A 15,409-nucleotide genomic window follows, 5' to 3' on the forward strand; every position below is an offset into this window, starting at 1 on the left:
TATCCTCTGTCAATGTATCTATTTTTGAAAAATAAAAGAGATTATAAAAAAAAAAATGCTAGCTAGAAGTGCAAAAAGTTGTGGATGACCTGTGTTATTTACTGTGTGTTTCACATGACCTGCAGTCACCCCTGCGGGTCCCAGAGGAATCATACTTGGAGCCCCCAGCAGCCACGGCTTCTGCCTCCTCTATAGTTAAACCACTCGGAGTAGTGAAGAGGTTTCCAGTCTGTAGAATGTTGAAGGTGAATTCTGCTAATTTACTATATTGTACTGCATCACAGCAATGGCTTAATATGTCTGAACTCTTGTTTTTAGCTAAAGGGGACAAAATGCTGGACTGAAAACAGGGATCGAAACCTTAGAAGACTTCTGCTGAAACAGTTCCTGAAGCTCAGATCAAAAGTGAAGTGCACCAGTCAGCAAGTGCAAGCTCTTGGACTCTAGGCAGGGACACTCATCTGTACTTACACACACTGCGCACATGCACTGGCTTTGTCAATAGGACAAAACTTGTTAGTGGAATAATATTCACAAAGGCATGGAGAGCATAGTGAGTGCTTGCACAGGGCATGCTGCATAATAAACTGACTAGCACCGTGTAATTCAACACTTTCTGCTTAGGCCACAGTGTTATTCGGTTATACTGTATATGTAGACTCAGTGAATTAAATAGCAAATCATATCCAAGCAGGAATAATAAAATTCTGCACTTTATATTGTGAAAGACATTTGTCTGAGACAATAAAGTGCCATATTAGATATTGTGGGAAAGAATATAAAGTTGTATTGTATGCTTCCCGTGATAATGTGATGGAGAACAATGTGCTGGCAAAAAGAACATAATTATGTCCCAAGCAAATAAAATGAAGTTTGATGTGCAGGTTGGGAGACTATAGTTTTGTCTGGTAGAACATCATACTGAGCTGTGTGCTAAACAGGAGAATATAATGGTGCAATGTCGTATTTCTATTCATACTCGCTCTACTGATAGATCTTTGGAACAGGTGAGATGAAGGGGAGGAGTCTTAAACATTTTTTTATATCTTGTGACAATAAGGATAAATAACGTAAGAAAGAGAAAAATCGCCATTAATACAGAGAACGTTTAAGGACAGACAGCTGATTAAAGTAACAGGGAAGAACTGGGAAACAATTACTTTGTGACAATGATGTGGAAAAGCAGGAGTGTCTGCAGGTAAGTACAAAACCAGATCTCTTTAACTGACCCTCCCAGCAGCACAACATCATTCTCCAAGAACAGGGTCCTGTCATTCAATGAGGACATGCCATAAATTCAACATATTTTGGTGTTATGTGTAATATGGGAGTTTTCTAGATCTATACAGTATTACATAAATTCTCGTTTCGCAAACTTTTCGCGGATTTTTCGTGAAATTTGCGAATTTCATGCCAAACCGAAATGGGACAAATTCACCCACCACTAGCCCCTTTGTCTGCAAGATTCCTGTTTCATATTATACTTTTACATCTTTAGATTGTAAGCTTTTGGGAGCAGGGCCCTCTGGGACAGGTAGAAGCTGTGTAGATTTGCGCTCTGCCTGGCAATCCTTTTTTAATTTTCATGCATCGATCCTCTCACAGAGATGTACCAATCATCCCAGAATATCCACTAAAAAGCTTACAAGAGAGGAGAGCACTCAAACGCAGATTAACTGCTTGTGATTATTTATTCATGCTGCTTACACACCTCTGGGACAGGTGGTTTATTAAAGCTAAATGCTAATAAAGGCCAAGCAAACCACAGTACATTACTGTAATAGCCTCTGTCTGTCAAGGACTCCCTGTATCTCCAGCAAGTTATGTAGAGCTTACATTCATTTATAACAAACAGGAATCTTACAATAACTTAACAAACAAGGACTACAAAGTAAATATAGGATCAGAGGGCCTTGCTCCCAAAAGCTTACAATCTAAAGATGCATAAGTATAATATGAAACAGGACTCTTGCAGACAAAGGGGCTAGTAATGGGTGAATTTGTCTTGTTTCATTTTGCCATGAAATGATCAAATTTCCTGCGAAATTCGTGAAACGTCAATTTAGACCCCTTTGTCAATTCATTGGTGTCAAAATTGTCGCTGATGACAATTATGATGCTGGCGACATTTGACGCGCATTCAATTTAATGGGCATCTGTTAATTGACGCCGGCATTGAAATTGTTTATTAAAAAAAGAAAAAATGTTCTCACATTTATTCGCCGGCGCAAAATGCGTAAATTTGCCCATCACTAAAACGGAGTTGGTAATTATGCTGGGCAATGTGCAAAAAGCAAACTGGGGGAAATTACCATGTTTGTTTTTTGGTTATAATAGACTTTTCTCAGCATTCCAGTTTGATTGGGCTAACTGTACACAAATCTATGTCTGATGATGAAGATCAGCATCAAGTCATGAAAAATGTATATTGCTAATTTTATAACAACAGCGCCACATGCTGGTCAGTTTTCACACTGTGATCTGGTCGGCAAAACCTGTAAATAGAAAGCAAGAGAACAGTTCTGATGTTGCTCTGCACTGGAAAGACAAGATAAAAGTCTGATGTGTCTAAACTCTTTCCTAAAGAGAACAACATCAGAACAATTCTCTTCTTCTGCTGATGGGATCAGAGTAGGAAAACGGACCAGCAGGTGGCACTCTTGTTACAAAATTCATCATATTAGAAGTTTATATTTTACTTAATTTCTTGGAATCTTAAAAAGAAAGAAAATGGACATCTGGTCAAAAATCAGCCAGATATTGATCGATGTTGATTGACTGATTGGCAGGTTTGATTTTCCCTGTGATCAAGGAACTTATCGGGTAGATGATACAGTCATTTTCCTTTCTGCACCCGTATCACATTGTTGTAATGCAATCGTTTGGCCCTAGGGCCGAATGATCGAATTAGCCTAATATTCCCTGCCTTGGGTGGCCATATTAGGAGAAAAATCTGCTCATAAAGCACTCAGCAGGCCTGCCAGAAACAACAAAGATTAAGTTAAGATTAATTGCCCCGGAACACTTGCTATTGTTTAATGCAGTCCAAGGTCAAAGACTTGACAAAATATTTTGGGATGGGCATACACAAAGAACTTAAGGTGGCCATAGACGTAACAATTACAATCTTTCCAAGTAAGATCATAGTTTCAATACACACGTGTAGAGCTGAATCATCAGGTTGAAACAATAGAATTCTACCTGTATCTGATAAATCAGCACTAACAATGGCCGATGTTTGGATACCTTCAAAGGCACCTGATCAAAATTTTCCATCCAGCCCGATCAATGAACAAACAGATTTCCAAGTCTTCTGCCAATATCGGTCGTCTCTTTTCCCACCATACACGCACCGAATATCGTACGAAAATTTGTTTTGTATGATATTATCTGTGCGTCTAAGGCCAACTCTTGTCAGGGCCGGATTCCTGTCTTCGGCACCCGAGGCCTCTTCATGACACAGGGTCCGATCGCCCGGCACCGTCGCACCGCAGGGTCCTAGCAATTTCGAGCTCAAGCCGCTGCAGAAGTGTGTGTGCTAGCCCTGAAGCGCTGGCAATTAGCACCTTTTCAAATGCAACTGGGCAGCATGCTGTCCATTTTAAGACTGCTGTTTGGAATTATAGAAGATTTAGACATTTGTTCCCAGTTGTTTTGTGTGTTGCAAACAGAAGAAGTACACAGTGTAAATATACACAACAGTGTTCTGGTGCAAGTATCAATATTTTGGACATGACTGTACAAATGGCAATTTTTAACTGATGTTCTTTATGCCTTTAGCTTTTTCTCCTTATAAAAACCCCTTGGTTCCAGACCAGACGGTTGAAATACACATGGATTTTTTTGTGATGGCTTTTGAAATTTTGTAAAGCTTTTTAGTTTCAATAAACAAGTTAGAGTGTGTCATGAGTTTCCTATTTTGTTGCTTATTTGCTAGGGCACAGTCCTTAAGTAACCCGTCCTCATATTCCATTGAACCATTTTACTTTGAAAGTACACTGTAAACTAGGGATGCACCGAATCCAGGATTCGGTTCAGGATTTGGCCAGGATTCAGTTGAATCCTTGTGCCTGGCTGAACTGAATCCAAATCCTAATTTACATATGTAAATTAGGGGCGGTAGGGAAATCAGGTGACTTTTCGTAGCAAATTTTTTTCCACTTTTTCCTTTCTTGACCCAAATTTGCATATACAAATTAGGATTCGGATTTGGTTCGGTATTCGGCCGAATCATTCGACAAGGATTCGGGGATTCGGCCAAATCCCAAATAGTGGATTCTGTGCATCCCTACTGTAAACACACTGTTGATCAGTGCTGAGGGTTATCAATGGAAATGACTATAATGTAAAACAAGGAAACCTTGTCTAAACATCATAGAGACTTTTGAGACTAGGAAAGAAATTATTTTAGGAGAGATGCACAAGGCATGGAACATAGGGCACTGAATGTATTTAGGGTTGCCATCTGGCCAGTATTTTACCGGCCTGGCCGGTAAAAATGATGCTTGATGCCAATGTTATTAATAGAAAAAAATGGCAAGAATATAGGAAGGCCTGTATTTTTTTCCAGAAAAGGTGGCAACCCTAAATCTATTGGACCCTTATTTGCTTCATAGGACTCAATTTACTCAATCCTCACATTTGAGATGCTGGGACTGATTTACGTACATAGCTGCTAAATTCCAACTGTGAAGCCACCCATAGCAACCAATCAGATCTTCGCTCTAACATGTAACAGACTGCCTAACGTTAAGTGGTGATTGGTTGCCAACGGCAACTGCACCCGTGCAATTTAGTACCTATGTTAGTAAACAAGCTCTTCTAGCTTTCGATACTCAGCACAGAAATGTACAGCACGTAATGAGTTTGTGTCTCTCTCCTTTCCAACAGAGAACAAACACTTCCCTGATATTTATGGCTGACTTTGTTAACTGGTATAAAAAGTCACACAGTCCCAGCTACTTAAGGTTAATCTGAACTTAATCAGATAATTTATTCAGTACAAGGAAATGTACATGCCAAGGTAACATTGCAGACCTACCCGTGTAACTGCTGCATAGCAGCTTATAGCATTACCCGCCTGAGCAATACACGTATGTTACCATTCTGAATAATCAGTGTTGTTTGTGATTTCACACTGTCTTAAAGGAGAAGGAAAGCTACCAAAGCAGTTTATTGCCAATAGATTAGCCACAATAGTGCAAGCTATAACACTATATTTATTCTGCAGAATGCTTTACCATACCTGAGTAAGCAGCTCTAAAAGTGCTCGCTGTTTGTTTAGGATAGCAGCTGCCATATTAGCTTGGTGTGACATCACTTCCTGCCTGAGTCTCTCCCTGCCCTCTCATAGCTCTGGGCTCAGATTACAGGAGGGAGGGGGAAAAGGGAGGTGGAGAGGAGCAAACTGAGCATGCTCAAGCCCTTGCCCTGTAGGTTTATGCTGAAAACAGGAAGTCTGATACAGAAGCCCATGTGTACACAATAGAAGGAAAGAAATGTGGTGTTTCTTTTGACAGAGGACTCAGAGCAGCTTTACTTTGAGGGTTTACTAGTGTATTTATATAGACCTTTATATAAACCTAAAATTACTCTAAACAGTTAATAACATACCTTTTCCCCTGGATTTAGATTTATTTTATTTCTCTATTATAGCCAGTTCAACTGCAGCTCTTTTTATTTAATTCCTTGTCTAGTGTGAAGCTCCTCCAATTTTGCTTTCTAAGCAGTCCATGTCTCTCTCTGACTATGAAAAAGAGGTGCCTAGTGTGCATGCCTGATTGATTTCCATTAGAGCAGAGGCAGTGAGCATGTCCAGCAGGCGCCTCTTTGAGGTTTTCATAGTCAGATAGAGGAGTGCTTAGAAAGCAAAAGGGGTGGTGCTTCCTGCTAGACATGGAAGTAACTAAAAGAGCTACAGTTGAACTGGCTGTAACAGAGAATCAAAATAAATCTGAATGCAGGGAGGAAGGTATGTTACTCTAGGGGCTTGTTTAGAGTAATTTTAGAAATAAAGTTTACTTATTTGGTATATGCCAATTGTGTGGACACAATTAATGGCAGTCAGCATTTCCAAATGACAACTGTCTGGCCTGCGAGTGCATAAACCTATAAGGCAGAGACACATGGATTCGGGGAGATTAGTCACCTGGCGACAAATTTCCTCTTCTTCTGGGAAACTAACTCTCCCCAAACTGCCTACCCCTGCCTTTCCACCGCTTACAATGTAAATCGCCGGCGGGATGGCACCCTGATCGATTTGTTTTCCAAAGTCGTCCAAAGTTGCCAAATGAGGAAACTTTGGGCGACTTCGGAAAATGAAGCGTTCCGAGTGCCAACCGGCCGGCGATTTACATTCTAGCCGGCGGGGAGGCAGTTCGTCGAGATTAGTCGTCCTGAAGAAGAGGAGATTTGTCACTGGGCGACTAATCTCCCTGAATCTGAGCGTGTGTCTTCCTTTACACAACACAAAACCGATTTGCATCTAATGAGTCACACACTGATACTGTTCTGTGAACATTGGCGAGGCAGAAATCATGTCATTCCCACTGATCAGCACCCCCTTCACCTGCTTATCTGTCCTATGTGGGTTCCAGGGGAGGCTGCAACACTAGTGAAAAAACTGAAATTCAGCTCTTAAAGGTACCAGGAGCAGCTGGTAAACTATTTGGCGGTACCGTCAGACGCACATTTTTCAACTCTTCTCATTGGAGCAGTGACCCTGTCGGATTCTCCTAAAGCATATTTTGTCCAAAATGCAAAGAACAAAAAGTAGATATTTTTCATTACATTTGGTTATGTGATTAGACTGCTATGGAAAAGTATTCAGTCAAACATTAGGAATATTATCCACTCAAATATTAGATTACTCCCACAGTTTTCTTCATTGGATCTTAGAGATTATCTTCAAGTGAAAAACAGAAACTCACCTCCATCTTTTTTTGATAATGTATTGAACTTGAATTTTTTTATTGAAGCAGTGCGGCAAATTTTTGACCGCGTCCATTTTTGCGGCAACACCCCCTAATTACCATGTTCATTTTACAAAATTTGGCAGGTTAAAGTTTGAGCATATTTCTGTGCTTTTCTTCAGTAATTACAGTTTTGCTAATGAAGGTGAATTGCCCTTTAAGCTGTGAGTCTAACTTCTCCAAAGAGACCTGTTATCTTATATTGTTACAATTACTTATTTGCTTATCTCAAAATTGTTACAAAAGTATCTCATCTGCAACTGAGGTTGGTCTGGGCTCTCTGCCAAAGCCAATTAAGTTAAGAACATTGTTTCTTTTTCTGGCTGTTCAGTGCAGAGAAAATCTGGACTTTCCAGTACAAACGAGGGACTGCGGGTTGAGCTGTCAAAAGAGGGACTGTCCCTCTAAAAACGGGACAGTTGGGAGGTTTGACCATTGATTATAGAAGGCAGCCCTCTAAATAGAAATAAATACCAATTTCTTTTTAGTGTTTGTCAATGTTTTTATTCTAGAAGAGGTAAAAACCTTAGTTAAAAACAGAGAAGAAAAGAGAAAGGTTTATGTATATTGAGGCAATGAACCCTGTTTGTGTTGTGTTTTCAGGAGCACTGTTTGCCTGAAGCTGCTTTGTGTTGCTCTGATTGTCACTGGGGTTGTATTTACCACATTACAAATTCTGGATGTCAGTAAAAAGAAGAGGTGAGTGACGAGGGCTACTGAAAATGGGCACCAGGGTCAGAGTAAGAGATGAGGGGCCTTCGCAGTGTCGGACTGGGATGCCTGGGGCCCACCAGAAAACCTTAGACTGTGGGCCCACCTTAGACCATGGACTCACTTTCCAAACTATTATTCCCACTTAACCTCTTTATTATCCTAGTCTTTTATATCTACTTAATATATTCTTCTATTAAGCATTTGTTTCCCATAAAGAAATAGGGGATGACCATAATATATGCTAAATGGTTAGAAGCAAGAGGGCCCACTGATATCTGGGCCCACCAGGAGTTTTCCTGGTATCCCGGTGGGCCATTACGACACTGGGACTTCGAGCCAATTAAACAAGGCTATAACCCGAGTGTGGGGCAAAAGGTGACCCAAGATGGAACAATTTTGGCTGTCAAGATCCACTGTCACAATGTCCAGTTTCAACAACAATGTGGCTGTTTGGAATTCACCCTCCCAAGATCCTGTTTGACTCTTGGCATTATAGGAAAACTATACCCCCAAAATGAATATTTAAGCAACAACATTTTCTATTTATGATTACCCAATGGCACATACTACTAAAAAAGTATATAATTATGAGATTTATTTACATGAAGCAGGTTTTACACATGAGCTGTTTTCTGCAATATCTTTTTATAGAGACCTACATTGTTCGGTGGTCATAGTTTTCCTTTAACCACTAGGTCTCTGCCTGACACGGACCAATCCTAATTAGTATTTCAGCCTTTAAAGGGGACATAGGCCTTCTCTAAATCTTTTATTTGCTCCTTAATTCTCCAAAGTAGACACCTCAAGTTTAATTACTGATGCAAGAGATTTCTCCAGTGAGGATCATCCTTACTACCACTACGTCAGTCAAATCTAAAGTTGGCCATAGACGTAAAGGTTTAATAATACTAATCTTTGTTTCATGCTATTTTGTGTGTGGAGCGTCCCGTCATTTTTCATGCCACGTCGATCGGTTGTACAGACGATCGACAGTTTAGAAGATTTCTGTCAGCTAGTGATAATCCTCTGCAGGTATTGTCTATCTGACAATATCAGTGGGAGACTGTCATCTACTTTTGTCGGACATAACTATCGTACGATTGCTGTCAGGGGCAGAACATCGGCTGATCTGTTCTTTTACTACTTTATTTGATCTGAATGGTTAGTGGCAGGTCGGGAAATTGCACCCCGTGATCGTTCGTCCGATATTGAAGATATAGCTGCATGTCTATGGCCAGCTTTAGACATGCTTTCCTTGTGGTTGCTGTACTACAGTTCCCATCATGCTTCATCCTGCAGAACAGTAGAAGTTAATTGGAAAGAGTCAGCACAGAGGAACACAAGGGGAAACACACTTGTTTAAGAGCCCTGATGGTTTGGGGAGATCTGTTACCCCAAGTATGTACCTTACATAAGTTACAATACTAGAAACTTTCCCTTAAACAAACGTACAAGTAAGGCTTAGGCCAAAATATGTATGACTAGACCAGTAATCCCTGACCAGTAGCTCGTGAGCAACATGTTGCTCTCCAACCCCTTGGATGTTGCTCCCAATGACCTCAAAGCAGGTGCTTATTTTCAATTCCAGGCTTGGTGCAAGTTTTATTGTATAAAAACCAGGTGCACTGCCAAACAGAGCCTCAATGTAGGTTGACAATTCACATAAGGGCTACCAAATGGCCAATCACAGCACTTATTTGGCACCCAAGAACATTTTTCATGCTTGTGTTGCTCCCCAACTCCTTTTACGTCTGAATGTTGCTCACGGGTTCAAAAGGTTGGGGATCCCTGGACGAGACTATGAGAGTACAGGGCTGGGACTGTACTAAGGCCTTCCCAAAGGGACCTGCTAGGAGGGCTGCAAGCATGGTGTAAGGGTGAGACTAGGGTTGCCATCTTTTCTGGAAAAAAAATACCAGCCTTCCTATATTCTTGCCTTTTTTTCCTATTAATAACATTGGCATCAAGCATCATTTTTACCGGCCAGGCCAGTAAAATACCGGCCAGGTGGCAACCCTAGGTGAGACCTCTGCAAATTTTGCTTTGAGGCCCATATGTCCTTATCTGTACCACTGGCCCAAACCTTAAAAGCCCCTGTAATGCAATTTAAAATGCTACAAACAAGCATATTTATCTAAGTTGTTGTAGACGTATAGTTTAATAGGCACGCAGGGGCAATATAAGGGCCCTCCTGGCAATGCTGGGGATCCCTTCTAAATCAAGGATATCCAGCTTGAAGCCTTCTACCTGTTGTTGAATTTGTAGCATATATATATAAATATATATATATATATATAACAGCTGAGGCTGTCGGGATGCTGGTAGATTCACTTCAGCAGCAGCTACAAATACGATAAAATAATGATTTTACATTCCCACATTTTACACTGATTTATTTTTCACATTATCCAGAAGGTTCTGAATTAAGGGAAGGTCATCTCTCATTTTAATCAAATAATTAAATGTTTAACAAAATAGTTTAGTTTAACAAACTAAGATATAAATGATACTTATTGGAGGAAAAACAATCCTACTGGAATGTTTAAATGGTGTTTTAGTAGACTTAAAGGAATTGTTCAGTGTAAAAATAAAAACTGGGTAAATAGATAGGCTGTGCAATATAAAAAATGTTTCTCATATAGTTAGTTAGCCAAAAATGTAATGTATAAAGGCTGGAGTGATTTCATGTATAACAAGTCAGTCAGAGCACTACTTCCTGCTTTTCAGCTCTCTTGGTTTACACTGACTGGTTGCCCTGGCTACCAGACAGTAACCAATCAGAGACTTGAGGGGGGGCCACATGGGTCATTTCTGTTGCTTTTGAATCTGAGCTGAATGCTGAGGATCAATTACAAACTCACTGAACAGAAATGTCCCATGTGCCCCCCTTCAAGTCACTGACTAACTCAGAGTTATAGAGCTGAAAAGCAGGAAGTTGGATTCTGGCTGTTTTATTAGACATCCAGTCACTCCAGCCTTTATATATTACACTTTTGGCTAACTAACTATATTAGAAACATTTTTTATTTTGCACAGCCTGTCTATTTACACAGTTTTTATTTTCACACTAAACTATTCCTTTAAAGGGGAAGTAAAGTCTAAAATAGAATAAGGCTAGAAATGCTGTATTTTGTATACTAAATATAAACATGAACTTACTGCACCACAAGCCTAATCAAACAAATAATTTATGCTTTCAAAGTTGGCTACAGGGGGTCACCATCTTGTAACTTTGTTAAACATCTTTGCAAGACTAAGACTGTGCACATGCTTGGGTCCTGTGTTGTCATGTAATTTAATATGGATTTTATACTTTTTGTATTGTTTAATACAAACTTTCTCCAACTCTGCAGAACCAGTGGCTGCAGCAAAATAATCCTCCAAATAGAATCCCAGTTTATCTGTTTAAATCTGGCTCCATGATCTTTGTCCCTGCAGCTGGAGTTGGAAACAGTAAAGGGGATGTAAAGGCAAAAATAAAATCTAATACAAATCTCTAAACAGTCGCTGACTGCTCTACAGGGAAACAAGCACAGCTCCCCCTGCTGTACATAAGTATGATTGTTTCCCTGCAGAGAAGTTAGGGACTGTCTGATGATTCCTATCCACAGCAGTAAAAGGGGAGAATTTCACTGCATACAGTCAGGTTTCTTATAAAAACTGTACACATTTTAAAATTAAAGTATATTGGAGATAGGTTTCTTTTTCATTAAAAAAAGTAAAAATGGGATTTATTTTTTGCCTTTACATGCCCTTTAATGTTAGGGTCAGACTGGGCTGGAAGTACTGGGTAAAAACCACGGTGTGCTGGAGCACCCGCCCACCCCATTCTGCGCAATATATACCAAATGTGGAAAGCCAAACTACAAATAACTAGAGAACAGCACACAGACCCCTGTACCCCCCTTTGGAATAATATTCATATTGTGGCACATGGGCAATATGAAAACTTGGTCTAACAGAGGTATTTCAGCAATTGGGGTGTCAAGTTATGATGCAAGATTTGTTCAATAAATTTTACCTGACATTAAAAAAACAAACAAAGCCTGGAGCTGCACCTTTTTACAGCCCCCTTGATCTCACCCCCTCCAACCCAATCCCACAGATTGATCAGATTATGGGAAGATCCCTTATCTGGAAAACCCCATGTTCTGAGCATTCTGGATAAGAGCTTCCATACCTGTAGTCAATAAAGGCATTAGCAAGAACAATGAAATCAGCAGGGTGAGCCTCTATATAGCCAACTGTCTTATATACGTGAATGCTGTACAGTCATCAGCAGAGTATTTTCAGTTGAGTACTTGGAATGTGCATGAATGAGTAAGTGTAGGGTGCTGTTCTATGGGTGCCACCTCTATCACGTGTTATTGATAAGATAAAGCCTTCTAGACATTTCACTTTGCACAATATATTTTTTTGAATAGGAGGATTGAGCAATGGGATCCCCTCATGACCCAGTATGTGCCCATTCTGTACCCTACAAGTGCAAGCAGGGGAGAGCATCCGAATAGTGAGAATAAAGACAGAGGGACCGACTCCTGTAAGGCCCAAACCAACATCTTTTTTCTAAAAACCCACAAGACTGCCGGCAGCACCATCATGAACATACTGTTCCGCTATGGAGAATTTCACAACCTGACGTTTGCCTTGCCCTTACAAACTAAATCACATTTCTTCTACCCAAAATATTTCACTGCCGCATTAGTGGATGGATTCTCAGCAAAGAGCAACAAGACCTATGAGATTATGTGTCATCACATGAGGTTCCTGCTCACTGAGGTATGTCTCTATGGACATGGGGGCTATTGGCACAACTTGGATGGGACCTTTTAAGAAAATAGTCTAATTATTAACAGAAGTATTAGGCTAGATGCCCCCCTAAATCTTTATATCTTCATGTTCCTATTGGTGGCATCACACAGCACGCAAAAAACACAAATAATAAAAAATGAAAACCAATTACAAAGTTTCTCAGAAAATCACTCTATACATCAAACTACAGTTAATACCCTTCACCCCTAAGGGCCGAAGAAGAAGTGATTTGTTGCTGGGCGACTAATCTCCCGAAATAGCAGTGTGTAACATTACCCTAGGGTCCCCTGACTTCCCCCGGCTAAAATGAAAATTGCCGGCAGGATAGCACTCGGAGCGTTTAGGTTTCCGAAGTTGCTTTACGAGGAAACTTTGAGCGACTTTGGTAAACAAATCGATCCGAGTGCCACCCCACCAGGCGACTAATCTCCCTGACTCGCCCTGTGCGCCCTTAATGGCAAGCATGCAGCACTCCTCCTTAAGGGCTAGTCCACACGGGGAGATAGCGACGCGTTTGCGGTCGCGGCGACAAAGCGCCGCGACAGTCGCCGCGACCGGCGCAGGCGACAGTTTTGTATGGGCGCCTATGTAAAAACGCCTGTGCTAACCACACGAGGCGATGCGCTTTTCAACAGTCGCCTGAAAAAGCCTGGCGAGGCATTTTCAGGCGACTGTTGAAAAGCGCATCGCCTCGTGTGGTTAGCACAGGCGTTTTTACATAGGCGCCCATACAAAACTGTCGCCTGCGCCGGTCGCGGCGACTGTCGCGGCGCTTTGTCGCCGCGACCGCAAACGCGTCGCTATCTCCCCGTGTGGAATAGCCCTAAATGCAGCAAAGTCCATTCAATATGATGGGACACATCTCCTAACAGTGTAAGTCATTCCAGAGGAGCTTCCAGGAGATATTGAAAGTTATGACCAACCAGAGGGTACATATCTCCAGATAAGGTCCAGTACTATAGCAGATAAAGTAATAATCTGAAATAAAGTTACATTTAAGGCAACGGAAACTTCTATTATAAGAGCAAAATCATAATCACACCAAGTATCCAATTTTATGTTTTGTTTCTGTAGGTGGAAAAGGTGATGCCCAGTAATACATTTTATTTCACCATTTTACGAAATCCGGTGTCTCTCATGGAATCGTCCTTCTCTTATTACAAATCTACCGCCTCCTTTATTACAGCCAAAAGCCTGGAAGATTTCCTCAACAAAACATCTTATTACTACAAAGGCAACAGCTATGCCAGGAATATTATGACTTTTGACCTGGGCTTCGATCACAACGGGAAAGAATCCCCAAAGCACTTTCAGCGGGCTGGGAGAATGGTGGAAGCCATATACGACCTTGTATTAATCACGGAGTACTTTGATGAGTCTTTGGTGCTGCTTAAAGATGCCCTGTGCTGGACACTTGATGACGTGCTTTCATTTGCCCTAAACATGAGAACTAACAGCACTAAACTGGCTATTTCTCAAGAGACACAAGGAAAGATAAAAAGTTGGAACCAGCTGGACTGGCAGTTGTACATTTACTTCAACAATTCCTTCTGGAATCGAGTGGAGAAGTTTGGAAGGGAACGGATGCAGCGTGAGGTGGAAGAGCTTCAGAAAAGAAGAACACAAGTTGCTAAAATATGCCTAAAGAATACAGTAGAGATGAACAAGATCCAGGACAAATCTTTAATACCATACCAGTCTGGCAAAGCAAAAATTCTCAGTTATAACCTGAACTCTGGCTTAGGAAAGGCTGAGCAGCTCCTTTGCCAGCGAATGGTGACCCCAGAAATACAGTACACAAATTTATTATGGGCCAAGCAGAGAAAGTCTAAATTTAGTTCCAGAAACTCAAAGATAATTCAATTTAGAAAGCAAAAGTAACACAAATTGAAGTGAATACTTGTTATCATTTTAAGGAACTATATTCGTACGTGATTCCTGACCATATCCTTCCAGAAGAACTAACCAAAAAGAGAAGTGCAGTGCACAGAGCCTGCTGAGCCCTTTGATGTAATTCCAGTTGTGGTTGTAGGGTTGGGCCTCAGAATCAAACCAGAAATTCTAGTAAAAAGACACATTTCATTGGGTAACAGCTGCTGAGATCATTTCATTTGTGTCTCATAGAAATGCTTTAAGTGGTATAGGGTTCCCAGTTTGGCCACATCTCAGTCTTCCAAAATCCAATGTGACTGTAAAGATTGGGACAACTGAACACAAATTTGAATATAAAAATGGGGGCTGGAATTCAATTCAGTGGATTTTTTTGGGCATGAGTCTGTATTATAAAAAGTATGTATTCGTTTAATCTCTAATTGTTTTTTTTTGTTAAGGAATAGTTCATTGTTACACAGAAAGGTAGGTCCACAGTCTACCCAAAGTGGGTTGGTTGGATGCTGTTAATAATCGGAGCTTTGAAAACTAAAGATGGAAATAGAGACACAGCGCAGGAATCGATCCCTGCCGTCCCAGCACAATTACCAGAACTTGAAGAGAAGTTGTGACCAGGGCCCTGTAGAGAAGCTTCAAAGAGGAGCACACCTTCAATGGGTAGTGTTGGACTGGTCCTCCTAAGGCCATGTAATAAGTGTTCTATAAGTTTATGGTGGAAATAGGGATGGGCTGATTGACACTGGCCTTGTCTTGTGCCCTCTAGGGCCAGGGTTCTGTAGGCCAGTCTGACCTTGCAAATAGAAAACCTGAAAGTGCGGCACTCATCAGACCCATTTTGCAGGAGAAGAATGAGACTTTTCACTTTCCCACTAGCACCCCACTTTCTGTAGCAGCCAGGTAGTGGTTTGGTGGCAATTAATAGGAGAGAATCCGCATAGATACATTACAATAAAATCTACCTGTAGGGTTGTCAGTAGAAATCATGTGGCCCCATAAAACTAAATATTTGGGTCTGCCGGTGA

General features: G+C 40.9%; 1 protein-coding gene across 1 annotated transcript; it reads left to right on the forward strand.

The window, feature by feature from the left end:
- Nucleotides 1–1,169: 1,169 nt before the first annotated feature.
- Nucleotides 1,170–14,612, forward strand: LOC108717477 (galactose-3-O-sulfotransferase 4-like). Its single transcript, XM_041564135.1, has 4 exons — nt 1,170–1,198; nt 7,575–7,670; nt 12,110–12,464; nt 13,572–14,612. Exons 1-4 carry the CDS (start codon nt 1,170–1,172, stop codon nt 14,376–14,378), a joined length of 1,287 nt encoding a protein of 428 aa, XP_041420069.1. The 3' UTR covers nt 14,379–14,612.
- The last annotated feature ends 797 nt before the right edge of the window (nt 14,613–15,409 follow it).

The sequence above is a fragment of the Xenopus laevis genome, chromosome 5S (assembly GCF_017654675.1).
Source record: "Xenopus laevis strain J_2021 chromosome 5S, Xenopus_laevis_v10.1, whole genome shotgun sequence".
Taxonomy (NCBI): Eukaryota; Metazoa; Chordata; class Amphibia; order Anura; family Pipidae; genus Xenopus; species Xenopus laevis.

Bases quoted from the DNA above. Each gene is read 5' to 3' on its own strand.
- LOC108717477 (XM_041564135.1), top strand. From the start codon at position 1,170: ATGATGTGGAAAAGCAGGAGTGTCTGCAG. The intron at 1,199-7,574 runs GTAAGTACAAAA...TTGTGTTTTCAG, and splicing joins AAAAGCAGGAGTGTCTGCAG to GAGCACTGTTTGCCTGAAGC. The intron at 12,465-13,571 runs GTATGTCTCTAT...TTGTTTCTGTAG, and splicing joins TGAGGTTCCTGCTCACTGAG to GTGGAAAAGGTGATGCCCAG.